This window comes from Neofelis nebulosa, chromosome 2 (assembly GCF_028018385.1).
Source record: "Neofelis nebulosa isolate mNeoNeb1 chromosome 2, mNeoNeb1.pri, whole genome shotgun sequence".
Taxonomy (NCBI): Eukaryota; Metazoa; Chordata; class Mammalia; order Carnivora; family Felidae; genus Neofelis; species Neofelis nebulosa.
In genome coordinates, this window is record NC_080783.1 from 74,045,970 (window position 1) to 74,061,887 (window position 15,918).

Below are 15,918 nucleotides of genomic sequence, written 5' to 3' on the forward strand. Positions count from 1 at the left end.
ATACCAGCACAAGTGATGGGTGCTTATTTTAAATAGATGCATAGTGCTGTGACATAAGGTTGAAATATCTGGGGGACATTTTTAAACTATAAAATTTTCATTGGGCTAAAGAAAGTGGATGCCATCGTTAATCCCAACATTTATTTTAATTCTTTCTATTTTTTTAGCAGCTCACTGGTTTGGGTTGGAATGACTGTGTCCCCAGGTCCACAGGTAGGCTCTGGTTGGGAGTGCGTACCAGTCAGTAACCTCATTTCCCTGAGCTACAGTGACTTGATTTTACTATGAGTGGCATGGAAAGCTACTGGGAGCAGAAGTGTGAGAGGATTTTGGAGTAACAAGACCTAACTTACGTTTTAGCAGGACCACTTTGGGAGTTGCAGTGTTTAAGATGGAAGCAGGGAGAGGCAAGAAAAGATTGAACACTTAGGAGATTATTAAAGTAACCAGGTGGGAGATAATGGTGGTCTGGATCAGGAAGTGGAGGTGGCATGAAATAGCCAGCCTTTGGACACATTTTAAGGGTTTAGAGCCAACAGCATCTGCTGATAGAGTTCATTAGGCACGTGAGAAAGAACAACAAAAGAATAGTCCAAAGTTTTTAGGTTGAGCAACTGAAAAGATGGAGTTCCCATCAACTGAGATGGGGCAGACTGTAAACGTTGTAGGGTTAGGCTGTGTGGAAGATCAGGTGTTCAGGTTTGGACATTTTGAGTTTGAGATGCTATCAGATGTCTAAGTATAGATTTGTGAATGCAGTCAGTTACATGACTTTGGGGTTCAGGAGAGAGATCTGAGCTGGAGATTCATGTTTGTGAGTCACCACCATGAAATTGGGTGTGATCACCGAAATAGTGAGTGAAGAGACAAAGGAGAGATCCCTAGAATCTGCTGACATTACAGAGTCAGTAAGAAGAGGGGTAACCAACACTGGGTGTTGAGAAAAGATCTGTGAGATATGAAGAAAACCAAGGAACTATGCTGTCCAGGAAGGCAAGTAGAGAGGGAGTGGTCAACAGTGTGAGCTGAGGAAGGATCATCACTGAGTAAATGCTGCTAAGTCAAATAATATACGACTGATAATTGACCCTTGGCTCTAGAGAACAAACAACTGTTGAGTCATTGGGAACAAATGCCTAATTGGGTTGGATTTAAGTGACTGGGAGGAGAGGATTGAAGACAACCTTGAATGTTGTCTTGAAAGTTGAAGTACTTACAACTCTTCTGAGAATTTCTTTTGTAAAGGAGAGCAAGAAAGTAGGGCCAGACTTTTATGTTGTTGCTTGGTCTTTTGTTTTGCTTAAAATGGGGAAAATATTACTATATTTGATGCTGATGAGAAAAATCCAGTAATGGGATTTGGTACACAAGTAGGGGAAGAAACACTGATGGCTCATCTACTACAGTAACTGGTGGGGATGCAGAGCACATGGTGCAGGTGCTGAAGAGGTGAATAGATGTCATAGTGGCAGTCCATGGAACTCTGGGGGTGGTTCCAAATATACATGACAAAGAAGTTTACGAAGACCTCCCTGCTCATCAAAGCAATAAAATTTTTAAAAAATACTCAGATTTTGGGGCACACGGGTGGCGTTGTTGTTTAAGTATCCAACTTTTGGTTTTGGCTCAGGTCATGATCTCACAGTTCGTGGGTTCAAGTCCTGCATCAGGCTCTGTGCTGATAGTGTGGAGCCTGCTTGAGTTTCTCTTTCTCTCTCTGTCTCCCTTGCTCATGCTCTCTTTTTCTCTCTCTCTCAAATTAAATAAATAAAACTTTAAAAAAAGATTTTTACCTACAAAATGGTAAAGCATTAAAAAAATTATCCAAGGTTGAAAATATGGAAGAAATGGGCATTTTTATACATGGATGGTATATAAACTCTTTTGGAAGGCAATCTGGCAATAAATCATCAAAAATTTATAAATGTGAATTATTGTTGTTTAGAAATAATCTTAGAGGGAATAATCATAGAAGTGAAATAAATAGGTGGTTTCAAGGATATTCAACATTTCCCCCCATTCTTTAATGATAGCAAAATCTTTGAAATGACTAAATAGCCAACAGAAGATTAGCTTCATCATTTATGATCCATCCATGTAATGGGATACCACAGTCATTAATAATTATATTAAAAAATTTTTAATGACACAAATAATTGCAATATGTTGCTATGCAACTTAATTAAGGGTTAGGCCACAAAATAGTTTGTATGAAATGGATTCTCTTACATATTTTTTTTTCTTTTCCCTCTGAAAGTGTTACTTCTACATCTATGTAGCTACAGAAAAAAGACTGGAAGCTTATCCAAATAAACAATAACAGTAGTTATCCCCAGGTAGTAAAATCATAAATAAATTCGACATACATGTTTTTTCCTGTTTGTAAAGCAAAAACACAGATTTTTAAAAATCCAAGTTAAAGAGTGAATTGATATGTAATGAGCACCCGTTACATGACATGACAAGTACATGCCATTTTAATCCTCAACATAGGCCATTTAGACAACTATTTTACAGATGGAAAAACTACAGCTGAGTAGAAAGTGAACAATTTCTCCAAAGTTTCTGAGCTAGCAGATAGCTGAGCAGAATGAGTTTCTTCTGCTCATCTGTCTTGAACGCTTTTCCCTCACACCACACCACTTTGAGCATTTACATTTATCAATCACATTGGTAAATTGTGTTCACTGCTAGATAAGTAAGTACTGTGCAATAGAAGTATGATGCGAGATGTGGACCACATATATAATTTAACATTAAAACTTAAAAAAAAATTTTTTTTGAGAGAGAGCGAGAGAGAGCGCAGGGGAGGGATAGAGAGAGAGGGGACACAGAATCCAAAGTAGGCTTCAGGCTCGGAGCTGTCAGCACAGAGCCCGATGCGGGGCCAGAGCTCACAATCCACGAGATTATGACCTGAACCAAAATTGGATGCTTGACTGACTGAGCCATCTAACACCCTATAATTTAACATTTTTAAGTGGCCATATTAAAATCTTTTTTAAAGAATGAAATTTATTTTAATAATATATTTCATTTAACGCAGTAGTTCCAAAACATTATAGTTTCAAGATACAATCAATATATTAAAATTATTAATCAGATATATTACATTCTGTTTTTCATAGAAAGTCTTTGAAATCTGGTTTCATTTTATATAAAATAAAATTTAATATTTCAAAGTCTTTGAAATATTATACTTGTAGCACATCTTAGTTGGGACTAGCCACATGTTAAGTCCTGAATAGCCACATGTGGCTCATGGCTACTGTCTTAGACAGTGTCCTTTAAAGGATATTGTCTTTTACTAAAACATAGTTTTTAAAAATCTGACTGCAATTGAACTTATTTCTTTATTCAATACGTGTGAAGCTATTTAGATTCTATTTAGTCTGTATTTCATTAGTAACGTGAAGACAAGTTTAATTGCTTGTTTTAGACTCAGATGAGATTGTGGCTTTAATTTCCTAACATTTGGATGAATTAATCATATAGATGAGATATAATTGTCTGATGCTCCATTTAGCTATGTCAGATGTGAAGCCAATGTGCAGCAAAAGCTATAGAGTGATAACAAGTAATTTCTACGTTATTGTTTGATAGATATATTAAATTTTAATTATTGATCTGTAATTATTCTATTATTTTATGAGATCAGAATCTGAGTACTGTTTAAAATCAACAATGATTATAACAATTCTGTCCCTCTATGTGTATATTGCCAAGGCCCATAGTTTCATATTTTCTCAACTAAATTATTTCAATTTACTTGTTACTTGAAAGTTACTATTGGGGTGCCTGGGTGACTCAGTTGGTTAAGCGTCCGACTGTGGCTCAGGTCATGATCTCACTGTGCATTCGAGCCCCACGACCGGTTCTGTGCTGACAGCTCAGAGCCTGGAGCCTGTCTCAGATTTTGTGTCTCCCCTTCTCTCTGCTCCTCCCCCGCTCATGCTGTCTGTCTCTCTCTGGTGTGTTACTTAGTCACATAGGTTACATGACCCACTTGAGCAACATCCTGGGTCACTGCAACTCTCATTTTCTCTTGGCATATTCCAACATGGATTGTCCAACCTGGCTTGGAATTTATATTTGTTACAGGGAGGTAATAGTTGTAGACTATCGTTTTATTTTTGTCATGTATATTTAATATCTTTCTCTTAAAATAAACACATCATTGAAAATACTTTATGATTAATTTTTTTATAATTTTTTTAATGTTTATTTTGAAAGAGATAGGGAGAGACAGAGTGTGAACAGGGGAGGGGCAGAGAGAGAGGGAGACCCAGAAACCGAAGCAGACTCCAGGCTCTGAGCTGTCAGCACAGAGCCCGATGCAGGGCTGGAAGTCACAAACCACGAGATCATGACCTGAGCCGAAGTCCGACGCCCAACCGACTGAGCCACCCAGGCGCCCCAATTACTTTATGATTCTTAAATCAAAAGCCATATGTGGTGATTGTTCAACCTACTTTGGGTTTGTCGTGGGAAGAAAGTATATTTTAAATTCTTTTGGCTATAGTGGAATGCATTTTATCAAGGGAACAAATGGATGCAATTTTTGTAAGATACCCTAAAAACTAGTCTTGGAGTTTGCCTTGCTTAATTAATAACAGAGTCTGTACATTTACTTGGATGTTATGTTTATTTAAATGTATCTGTGAGGGGCGCCTGGGTGGCGCAGTCGGTTAAGCGTCCGACTTCAGCCAGGTCACGATCTCGCGGTCCGTGAGTTCGAGCCCCGCATCAGGCTCTGGGCTGATGGCTCGGAGCCTGGAGCCTGTTTCCGATTCTGTGTCTCCCTCTCTCTCTGCCCCTCCCCTGTTCATGCTCTGTCTCTCTCTCTGTCCCAAAAATAAATAAAAAACGTTGAAAAAAAAATTAAAAAAAAAAAAAATAAATGTATCTGTGAAACTATGTCTGAGAATAGTGGTTATAAATTTCTAGGTCAACAGTCTTTATAGTTAGTATCATTGCAGCCCACACCTACCTTCTTGGTATAATTGTTTCAACTAGAAACTACACAGTGTAGTGGTGTATAAGGCTACATTTTTAATAGTTTTGGAAACTGAAGAATCTGTGTTTTAAGGGATGAAGGAGTAAGAGCCATTTATGAGAGGCTTCTGTTCTTTGCTTGATGTGAAATCATATTAATCTTGAGTAAATCAGATTGGAGAAAATGGAAACATAGCAGCTTGACAGATTTGTGTCCAGGACAATTGACATATGTTATTTTTTAATGTGGATAAAACAGATAGAATTTATTATTAAAATAATAAAATACATGTAACTAAAAACAAAGATAAGATTAAAACTTCTATGGACAGACTTGTCAAACTTTGACAAGAGAAGAATTATAATGCTATATTATATATCAAATCAATTGCATATAACAAGGCTTTCCTACTCCTTATAACTTGAGGTCCAACTGTGGATATATATAATCCTTTTGAGGAAACCATATCATTAGAACTGAGACTATGGAGAACCAGTAATGTAATAAATTATCATCATGAGTGTGGCCTGAGGGGAAGGGGAAGAAAAAAAAGGAATTATAATCACCACCTTCATAGGTTTATGTCTACTTGCCATATTAGTGCCTATATAAGAACATAAAGTTAAATATTGTTAATGTCTAAAAAATAATGAACTGAGAAAGAGAACCATCAGACTTCTAATCCACTCATACTTTCTTCATGAGTACTGGTAGTTGGTTTGAGGTGATATGATAGCATTTTTATGTGGCATTTAAAATTTCAAAAGCCTGGGACATCTGGTTGGCTCAGTTGGTAGAGCATGTGACTCTTGATCTTAGGGTTGTGAATTCAAGCACCACTTTGCAGGTGGAGCCTACTTTAAATAGATGATAGATGATAGATAGATAGATTTCAAAAGTCCTTATGGTTAATTAAATTTTTCCTCATGCTATCTCATGCTACTTTAAATAGATGATAGATGATAGATAGATAGATTTCAAAAGTCCTTATGGTTAATTAAATTTTTCCTCATGCTATCTCAAAGAAATAGGCCAGTTTTATTATTCTTGTTTTTGAACCTGGAAAATGGAGTCATAATGCCTATATAAGTAACTTTATTCACTTCAACTGTATTGCACTTAAAAATCTTCTTGCTTCCCCAAAATGAAGAATAACATGGTAACATGGAGACAAATTCTGGCTCAATAGGGTTAAAAAATAGAGCTTACCATATGTTTTCATTCTTATGTGGATCCTGAGAAACGTAACAGAAACCCATGGGGGAGGGGAAGGAAAAAAAAAAGAGGTTAGAGTGGGAGAGAGCCAAAGCATAAGAGACTGTTAAAAACTGAGAACAAACTGAGGGCTGATGGGGGGTAGGAGGGAGGGGGGGTGGGTGATGGGTATTGAGGAGGGCACCTTTTGGGATGAGCACTGGGTGTTGTATGGAAACCAATTTGACAATAAATTTCATATACTGAAAAAATAAATAAATAAACATTAAAAAAATAAAAAGCTAAAAAAATAAAAATAAATAAAAAAATAGAGCTTATAATGTGTTTATAGATTATCTTGTCTTTACTGATTCTGTTCGAGTTTGAGCTGTTTTTGTTAGTTTTGGGTTTTTGTCTTTAAAATGGCCCTTGATGTTGAACACCTGTCTGTTGCCAATCATCTGAGGAATGTTAGTGTAGATGGTGGTCTCTGGATACATTGGATCTGCATCTCTTCATCCTTCATAGTACTTTCCTTCCAAAGCAATATTAGGATGCCACATTTTATTTTATTTTATTTTATTTTATTTTATTTTATTTTATTTTATTTTAATTTTATTATGAGATTTATTGTCACATTGGTTTCCATACAACACCCAGTGCTCATCCCAACAGGTACCCTCCTCAGTGCCCATCACCCACTTTCCCCTCCCTCCCACCCCCCATCAACCCTCAGTTTATTCTCAGTTTTTAAGAGTCTCTTATGGTTTGGATCCCTCCCTCTCAATTTTTTTTTCCCTTCCCCTTCCCCATGGTCTTCTGTTAAGGTTCTCAGGATCCACCTAAGAGTGAAAACATATGGTATCTTTCTCTGTATGACTTATTTCACTTAGCATAACACTCTCCAGTTCCATCCATGTTGCTACAAAAGGCCATATTTCATTCTTTCTCATTGCCACGTAGTATTCCATTGTGTATATAAGCCACAATTTCTTTATCTATTCATCAGTCGATGTACATTTAGGCTCTTTACATAATTTGGCTACTGTTGAAAGTGCTGCTATGAACATTGGGGTACAAGTGCCCCTATGCATTAGCACTCCTGGATCCCTTGGGTAAATTCCTAGAAGTGCTACTGCTGGGTCATAGGGTAGGTCTATTTTTAATTTTTTGAGGAACCTCCACACTGTTTTCCAGAGTGGCTGCACCAGTTTGCATTCCCACCAACAGTGCAAGAGGGTTCCCATTTCTCCACATTCTCTCCAGCACAGGATGCCACATTTTAAAAAGTCATTTTTATTCCCCTCAGTTAGCTATCAAATAGGATATCTAGGGCTGTAAGCAAAAGAATTCCAACCCAAGCCAAAGTCACTTAAACAATAAGGTGATTCCTTATTTTCCACAAAGTACAGAGGTAGAGAAGCCCAAGAACAGAGAAGCCTGGTTTTCTGCATTCTATTACCCTGACTTCCTGAAGCACTGCCCACTACAACACACAGAAACAGAAAAGGACCTTTTCTTCTTCCCTGTAAGCTAGAAAACCTTTGACTTGTAAGACTTCTCCTCACATTTCATTGGCCAGAATGGGTCGTTTGTCCCTGCCTAGATCAAATACTGACCATACGAATGGATGTTTGTAAATGTCTTAAAATAAATCAAGATTTACTCCCAGGGCTGGGGATGGTGCTCACCTTCCCTAGAGTGGGGACCCTATGGGGAAGGTAGATCTTGAATAAAATTAGGATTCTGGTGGGCAGGAGCAGGAGTAGGAGCAATGTCTGCCACAGTTACCTTTTCCTTACACTTCTTATGAGGAATATAATTATTAAAAATGTAGCATATGGAGTGGTTGAGCCATTATGTTTTACTTTTAACAGGCTATTTTATCTTGATCATATTCTTTCAAAATTTCCACTAGGAATAATATTGTGTCTTAAAACTAGTGTAGATAGATGTAGGGAAAAAGGATGGTTTAGGAGGCATGCCATCATCCCAGATACTCCACTTATAAAAAAATACACATTCCAAGTAAAAAATTGAGTTTTCTATGACAATTACTCCAAAAAAAAAATCTAAGTAAAAATAGCATACTTGCCATGTCAATAGGAAGTGTAGCTTCCAAATAAATCACTTAACCTCCTCCTCTTCTGGCCAGATTCATACCCTTAAAACCTTCTATAAGAAATTCGGGTGCCATCAATTTTCAAACCTGCCATATTTTCACTTTCCTGTCACCTCTCAGAAGAAGGAAGTGTGCCTTTGGATGGTGATGCGAGTTCTGGCTTTACCTTATGGGCCATTTTGTTATTGATTCTTTAATTTAGTGGATTCCGGCCATACTTTTGAGAGCCCACCTTATTCTGGCTGTCACCTCCCACCTAAGAAGGCAGACCCTGGGGACCCTGGAGGTGAGAACTGCTGAGTGGGAATGGCTCTCCTGAAAAGACAATGTACTTACCAAAACAAAATCCAAGGAGGAGATTCTCTTGGTCAGAAACAAGTCTAAAGCTAGGGAGCCCCCTGCAACCAGGCTGAAAATCAAAGATAGATTTATATTTGGACAATGAGGGTAGGGTGGGGTAGTAGTTGGGTAGGGAGACAGTTTCAAGAACCAGGCTGATTAGATTCAGTGTTTGAGTCTGATATGGAAAGATAACATTAAAAAGTAAAGTCAAGCTGTATTTTCTAGAGGGTCAGACCCAATACAGGCAAACAAGCAGATTATGTCAGAACTATATTTTATCCACATTAATCCTCCAGTGTTTCACTGCAATCCTACTTCTTAGTGGAGGATCCCTAGGTGTCTCCTGCCACCGTTAACACTAGAAGAGTTAAGAGTTTTTCTTTGGGCCAGATTCACTGTGGCCAGTTGCCAATCTTGAGCCAGCTGTCTGATGCATCAGGTAGCCTCAGGAGATACTACCATTTTGCTGGAAAGCTGCCTTCACTATGAGAAAATTATAAAACAACTTTGAGCCAGTTTGTAAGCACAATGTTTATTTTCATAGACTTACTCCTGGTGTTAAAGTACCTTTTACCCTTATGTACCTTGCTTGCCACCATTGGCTGCCTCTCTACCTCTTCCCCACCACAAATGTGTTTTGATGTCATGGAGCCAGAACCTTAAGGAAGAGGCTTAAACATGACTAAGAAGAAAATTGGTAGCTAAGTTAATTGTGAGTCAGTTTAGGATTTCTGGAATGATTCAGACAGGTAGAATTAGGGAGATAGTCAGCCTTGGTGTGGCTGGATTCTCACAGCCATGGCTCTTCTTTCCTGAATTACCTATTTTGTTTCACATCCTGGGATATCATGATGAAATTATATCATGGGACTTCATTATGGGGCAGGAACAGTGGGTGGGGATTGAGTGGTAGCTATCTCACGCTTCTGAAGTCTGGAATTTCCTCAAGTGTTGGAAGTGCCCAATACACCTGGAAACTGTAAAATCTTGGTGTGCTGTTATAAAGATGAAAGTTATGAAACCTTTGAAATTAGAAATTTTGGATGGACAAAAAGAATAGAAATTACACAAACCTGCCAAAGATATTTTGTCTAAAGATAATTTAAAAATTGCAAAAATTTAGGATGACTTATAAGCCTTCATTAAACTTTTCTTTAAAATTATGGAGTCACTTTCCAAATTGAGAAAATAGGTAAGCGATCAGAATATTTTTCAATAGGTGTGTGGTTTAGCTACTTCTGTCATTATAATCACCAGCAGAGCAACTAAATTAAACAAGAACTTCCGAAGGTAAAAGCTAACCCTAGTTATTTTATATGGCTTAGCTATCTTACATAGATTTTTTCTGCACAATGGAAAGATGTTTGATTAGTAAAGGTAAATGTTCGGATTGGAAGTTAGAAATGCAGATTTATTAAATTTTATTTTATTTTAGAGGCTAAGAAGGGAACAGCTACTTTGTTATTGTGAAGAGGCTCTTACGTTTGAATATTCCTCCTAGATTTTTACTATCCAGAAGACTCAGTGTATATATTATGGTGGGAGCTTTCTCCCTCACCAACTGCATCCTAATGGAGATGTATGACTGTGCCATTACTATTGCTGATGTGAATATTTGCCTCAAAATGTAAGCCTGTGGCTCTGGAAATGACTATAAATACTCTAAAATAGTAATATTGTGAGTATTTATATATCATTTTAAAGCCTGTTTTTAGTTTTTATTCTATGTATATTAGAAAAATGACTTACAATTTGCGTAATTATGGTAATTGGAAAAAGCTGTTGAGATGTGAGGGTTCTAAAATCAATAAGAAGAGCAAAAATGGATCATTTGTGACATACGTGGTTTGAAATAGTTTTACTGTTATATTATCATTTCATATGTTTAAGTGGTTTTAATGTTGTCACTAAAATGGCACCTAATTAATACTTTCACACAATATATAAAAATGCACTCAGTACCACAAATTCTCCTGCTGCTACATTCATTTATGGCAATGTACACCCGTTAATGTGTGCTTTTATTTGAAAAGCATTTTTGTAAATGTTTGCTATTTGCACTTTCTCTTAGAGTATAGCCGCAATCTTGCGCCACCATTCAGTATGAGAGATCATCAAAGCAATTAGCTTAGAAGTACTTCTCCATTTACCAAAGGACTAAAACTGCTTTTGAAAATTATGGGTAAGATTGCTTCGAGATTATCGTAGGTCAGGTTCTGTAGAAGGAAAGCCGAGACAGGAATTGTAAGAACAAGTGATTTGTTGGGCAGTACTCTCAGGAGAAGGATGGTAAGGGAAGAAGGAAAGAGGAGGGGGAAATATCTATGCATGGAGGTGATCTCAGTAGAAATGGGCTGCAGTTTGCTGCCACAGTGAAACTCTCGAGCACGAATGGTATCATGGAATTGGTTCTATCGTGAGGCAAGTAGGCTGGACTTTGGTACCCCTGTATCAGCCGAACATTGGTTGCAACTGGCCCTCGAGAACTGGTGGGAGAGAAGCCTCCTCGGTGAGGCACTTCCCATTTGGTCCAGGGCAAATTCTCCAGAAAAGGGAGGTGCATCTGTGAATTATCAGCATCTTGGTGATGGGAATTCTGGTTAATATGGGAGATCAACAAGGCAACAACACCATCTGCTATATAGATGAATGACAACTTAAAAGAACAGAGAATTTACTGGACCTCAGTTCTATTATTTTCCCTTCCTCAGCACACACCCCACCACACACACCTATATTTGTAATCAAATAAAGGTGGGTAGTCATGTTCAAGTCCCTTTGATTAGAGAAACAGTTGAAATTCATAAATGAAGACATGGACTTCAGGCCTATTCTTTTTTGTTTTTTGTGGTGTAGTAATAGGAAATTTATGGGCGCCCGGGTGGCTCAGTCGTTTGAGTGTCCGGCTTCAGCTCAGGTCATGATCTCATGGTCTGTGGGTTCAAGCCCCGGGTTGGGCTCTGTGCTGACAGCTTGGAGCCTGGAGCCTGCTTCGAGTTCTGTGTCTCCCTCTCTCTCTGTGCCTCCCCCACTCATGCTCTGTCTCTCTCTCTCTCTCCTTCAAAAATAAATAAAAACATTGAAAAGAAAAGAAAACTTATGTGGACGGGTGCCTGGGTGGTTCAGTTGGTGAAGCGTCTGACTTCAGCTCACTTCATGATCTCACGACTCGTGAGTTTGAGCCCGTGTCAGGCTCTGTGCTGACAGCTCACAGCTCAGAGCCTAGAGCCTGCTTCAGATTCTGTGTCTGTCTCTCTGCCCCTCCCCTGCTCATACACTGTCTCTCTCTCTCTCTTTCTCTCTCTCTAATAGAAAAAATAAACATTAAAAATGTTATTAAAAAATTTATGTGGCTGACTCTGCTATTAAAATGCATTTTTGTTATCACAAATGAAAATGAGTTCCTGGAGAGAGGACCTGAGGCATTGTCCATGAAGACTTGAGGGTGTTTCAAATGCCAAGTACACTTGGGCAGGCCTTTCTGAAGGCTTAATACCCCTAGATGTTTTGTTTGCAGAAGCCTTCTACTGTCTGCACATTCATAACTGATTCAGACAGAACCAATGCATTCAGTGTGTTCAATGAATGAGTTCATCTTAAATTCTTTCTCTGCAATAGATTATTACATCATACAGAAGAACTGTAGAGTATGCTTCTTCCTGGTAGAACACCTCCAACCCTCTTTTCTTCCCATTATAGAGCTTAGTGAAGAGTATCTTTGAAAAAGAATTTTTTCTTTCTTGCTACTTACAGAAATACTGAAATGCTTTACAGAAACTAGGTAACCTTGTATGAGGACAGTGGAATCCCATTTGTATCACTAATTCAAAGAGATCTTTATTCTATTTTCAATTGTCAAATATTTTTCAAGGGCATAGAAGATATATTATGTAAATTCTGTGAATTGCACAATTAACTTTAAAGCAGAAGATCATTGATATAGTAGAAATAAACAATAGCAAGTCTCCATCTTGGATCAAATAAATACTTGTTGCTAATAATATTCACTCTGATTGCATCTGTATTTGATTATTCCAATTTATTAAACAGGAATAACGATATGCAAATGAACCCAGAATAATAAAGAGACATTAATTCAGATTAGAAATCAAGCTGATATTGCAACCTTTTCACTCTGCATAGGGCTTTGCTAATTCTTTCTATAGAACACAAACCAGGCCAGTGCCTACGAGTATTCTGAAATACAAAAGGCATTTTGGAGCAGGTAGACATGTTATTGGATAAGACCTTGAAGAGCTCCTATTTACAAATGATTTCTTCAGTGGTCTGAAATTTAATACCATTGGTAATCTGCTCACTAACAATATCTAGTCTTAATCCCACAAAGTGAGAATTTGAGAGAATAGATGATCATTTTAGACTTGTTTTAAAGTCAAATCCTAAGTGCTTTCCTCAGGCCTTAATTTCCTTTGTACAATTGTTCATTTAATCATCTACATTTGTGTTTTCCTCCAGGAATAAAAATTCCTTTTTAGTCGGTATGTCTTAATAATTTATTTTCCAATATTTGTTTATTTCATCCATTGGTCATGGTTTTTAAAATATTGTTTTGGCAAGATAGAATAAATACTTCTAAAATATTATGTCACTTGTCAACTTCTTGAAATTATGCCTGGAACTCATGGCAAGACCCATAAAGGATTGAAGAACTCACTGTGTTATTAGAATTTAGAACATTTTCTATAGCACACATTTAATTTGGCTAATGTATTAAAAAAAAAAAACCACCCCAGACTTTGTTTTCTATAATCAGTACCATTTGCTAATAGCTTGAGCAGTGTGAATTCCCTCAAACTCTATGATTGCTTAACAATATGTTGTGACATTTTTCTTGCTTCCAGAAATTTCCACTTAAGTGAAGAAGACCACTGGATTTACCAGGCTGTTCTGGATCAGTATCCGACAGATCTCTGTGGTAGAAGGACTCTGTATCTCAACATGTTACAAAGATATTTTCCTCACAAATCTAGGCATGATTTGGTGAGTGCTGGACCCTAATAACAGCAAGTTAAATTGTTTCAGTGGTCCATAATAACTAAGCAAAATTTGTATTTCTACAATGGTGGTCTAAAAATTATTTTTTCCTATACTCTAGAAAATAATAGGGTTATAGGTTGAAAATCTCTCATTTTTCTTTTTTTTATGTTTATTTATTTTTGAGAGAGAAAGAGGGAGAGAAAGAGAGCACCCAAGTAGGGGGAGGGGCAGAGAGAAAGGAAGACACAGAATCCAAAGTACGCTCCATCTCGCTCCATCTCAGAGCCTGACATGGGGCTCAAACCCATGAACCATGAGATCATGACCTGAGCTGAAACTTAACTGACTGAGGCACCCAAATGCCCTGAAATTCTCTCATTTTTCAAGTTATATCATACATAAGAAGGTGGAGAACCCCTCAGGCCACATATATTCTCCCATGCTTACTTGCCCCAGAGATCTTTATTGTGGCTCCCTGGGTTGCTTTGCTAGTGTTTGACCTCTAGGGGTCTGTGCAGTCACTGGCCCACCCTCAGAGGTTCTGCAATCTCTGGGTCTTGCCCGAAAATGGGGTGCTTGCTCATCTGTCCGCAAAGCCTGCGCATCTCAGCCTTTTTTCTGTATATAATCTCCACCTCGACAATTCTGCTTGATCTCTCTAGTCAGGTCTGAAACACATGCCCCAAGTTAGAACTCAGAGTCATGACTGAAATTTCCCTGAGAAGGGCCTGGGAGACTATTGTTTCATTCTCTAGTTAATAAGGCCACAAAGACAAGAAAACAGAAGTTACCATGTCACCAATTAACTTCACAATAACTCACCTTAAAACATGTATGTAAACACACATGTGAAAGTCTTAACTTCTAAATGGGCCATGCTATAAGATATTATCAAATACTTTGCATTTTTGTAGTTGTTTTAAATTAAGCAAGTAATAAGACCAACATGTGTACCAAATTTACCTTATATCAGTCATCTAAACTGCTGTAAGACACATAATATTAGGTGAAAAAGTACTATTTGTATTCCTATTTTACAGATGAAGAAACCAGAGCAAAGGCCACAGCTAGTATGGCCATCCTTTCTTATCCTTTCCTACCCCCCACCCCCCACCCAACAACTATTTGTTTTAATTCTCACCTTTATAGCAGATACCTGTTTTATGAAAAACATGTTATACAATAAATAATTCACTCCAGTTTCTTTTGGTCTTAGTTTATTAAATTAGATCTTCCTCTTTATTCCCTGTTGATTCTATTTGTTTCTCTGACCAGCTGTCATTTTTAAGTTTGTAAATTTTTATGTTTACCTGCTATTAACATGATAAAGATTTTTATGCTCACTTCTTATATTGGACTCATTAGTATGCATTTCTGCATGGTATATGCTTCCTTTCTTAGTGTTTGACAGATTTTAAGTATATTTTTGGCTTTTAGGAACAAAGTTCAGAAGTTTCCAGAAGAGATTTTGGTAGCTGATATTTGGTTTAATTGAAGCCATAGCTTGTTTTATCATGTCCCTGATTAACCATACCTAAATTATTATTTTAGGACAACCTTATCCTACTTGCTAGATTCTTTTCTCCTGCTGTTTAGGGGCTAAATAATGTACCAAATTCAGAGATGTGGTCTATACTAGCAAGATAAAGAATTATGTAGGTCAGTGTGGCTCTCAACTTCAGGAGACACAACTTTATATAAGGAGCATTTCAGAATCACCTACAAAGATTTTTCAAACTACTCAGGCACTCAGGCAATCTCCATTCTTATTCTTTCCCTCAGAGCTCTGAGGTCTCCCATGGTTGGGATGCATTGCCAACAGGAACTACCAGTACCCATGTGAGAATGTCATGTCCATCAGGAGTGCAGGATGGGAAGAGCTAACATCATTGCTGGAATTCCTTCAAGTTTAGGCATACAAACACCTGGACATTCAGTAATCAAGGGCAGACTGAATTTTTAGGGTTATCATAGAAGTTTATGCTTATTAGCATGTACCTAACTGATGAACTTTAAGTAATTGTTAAGATACCCAATCTGATTTAAAGATGGAGTATTTTGGGGGTGCCTCTGTGGCTCAGTCGGTTCAGCATCTGACATCTGCTCTGGTCATGATCTCACGGTTGATGAGTTCGAGCCCTGCATCGGGCTCTGTGCTGACAGCTCAGAGCCTGGAACATGCTTCTGATTCTGTCTCCCTGTCTCCCTGCCCCTCCCCTACTCATGCTCTGTCTCTCAAAAATGAATAAATGTTAAAAAAAATTAA

At 37.8% G+C, this 15,918-nt stretch overlaps 1 protein-coding gene across 5 annotated transcripts in view; it reads left to right on the plus strand.

Moving 5' to 3' along the window:
* The window catches only part of CCDC148 (coiled-coil domain containing 148), a 253,107-nt gene that overhangs the window by 92,488 nt on the left and 144,701 nt on the right, over positions 1 to 15,918 (plus strand). For all 5 annotated transcript variants that reach the window (XM_058715202.1, XM_058715203.1, XM_058715206.1 and 2 more), the window contains one exon: positions 13,517 to 13,655. In XM_058715202.1, coding sequence (XP_058571185.1) covers positions 13,517 to 13,655 — 139 coding nt within the window. The remainder of the gene's footprint in view (positions 1 to 13,516; positions 13,656 to 15,918) is intronic.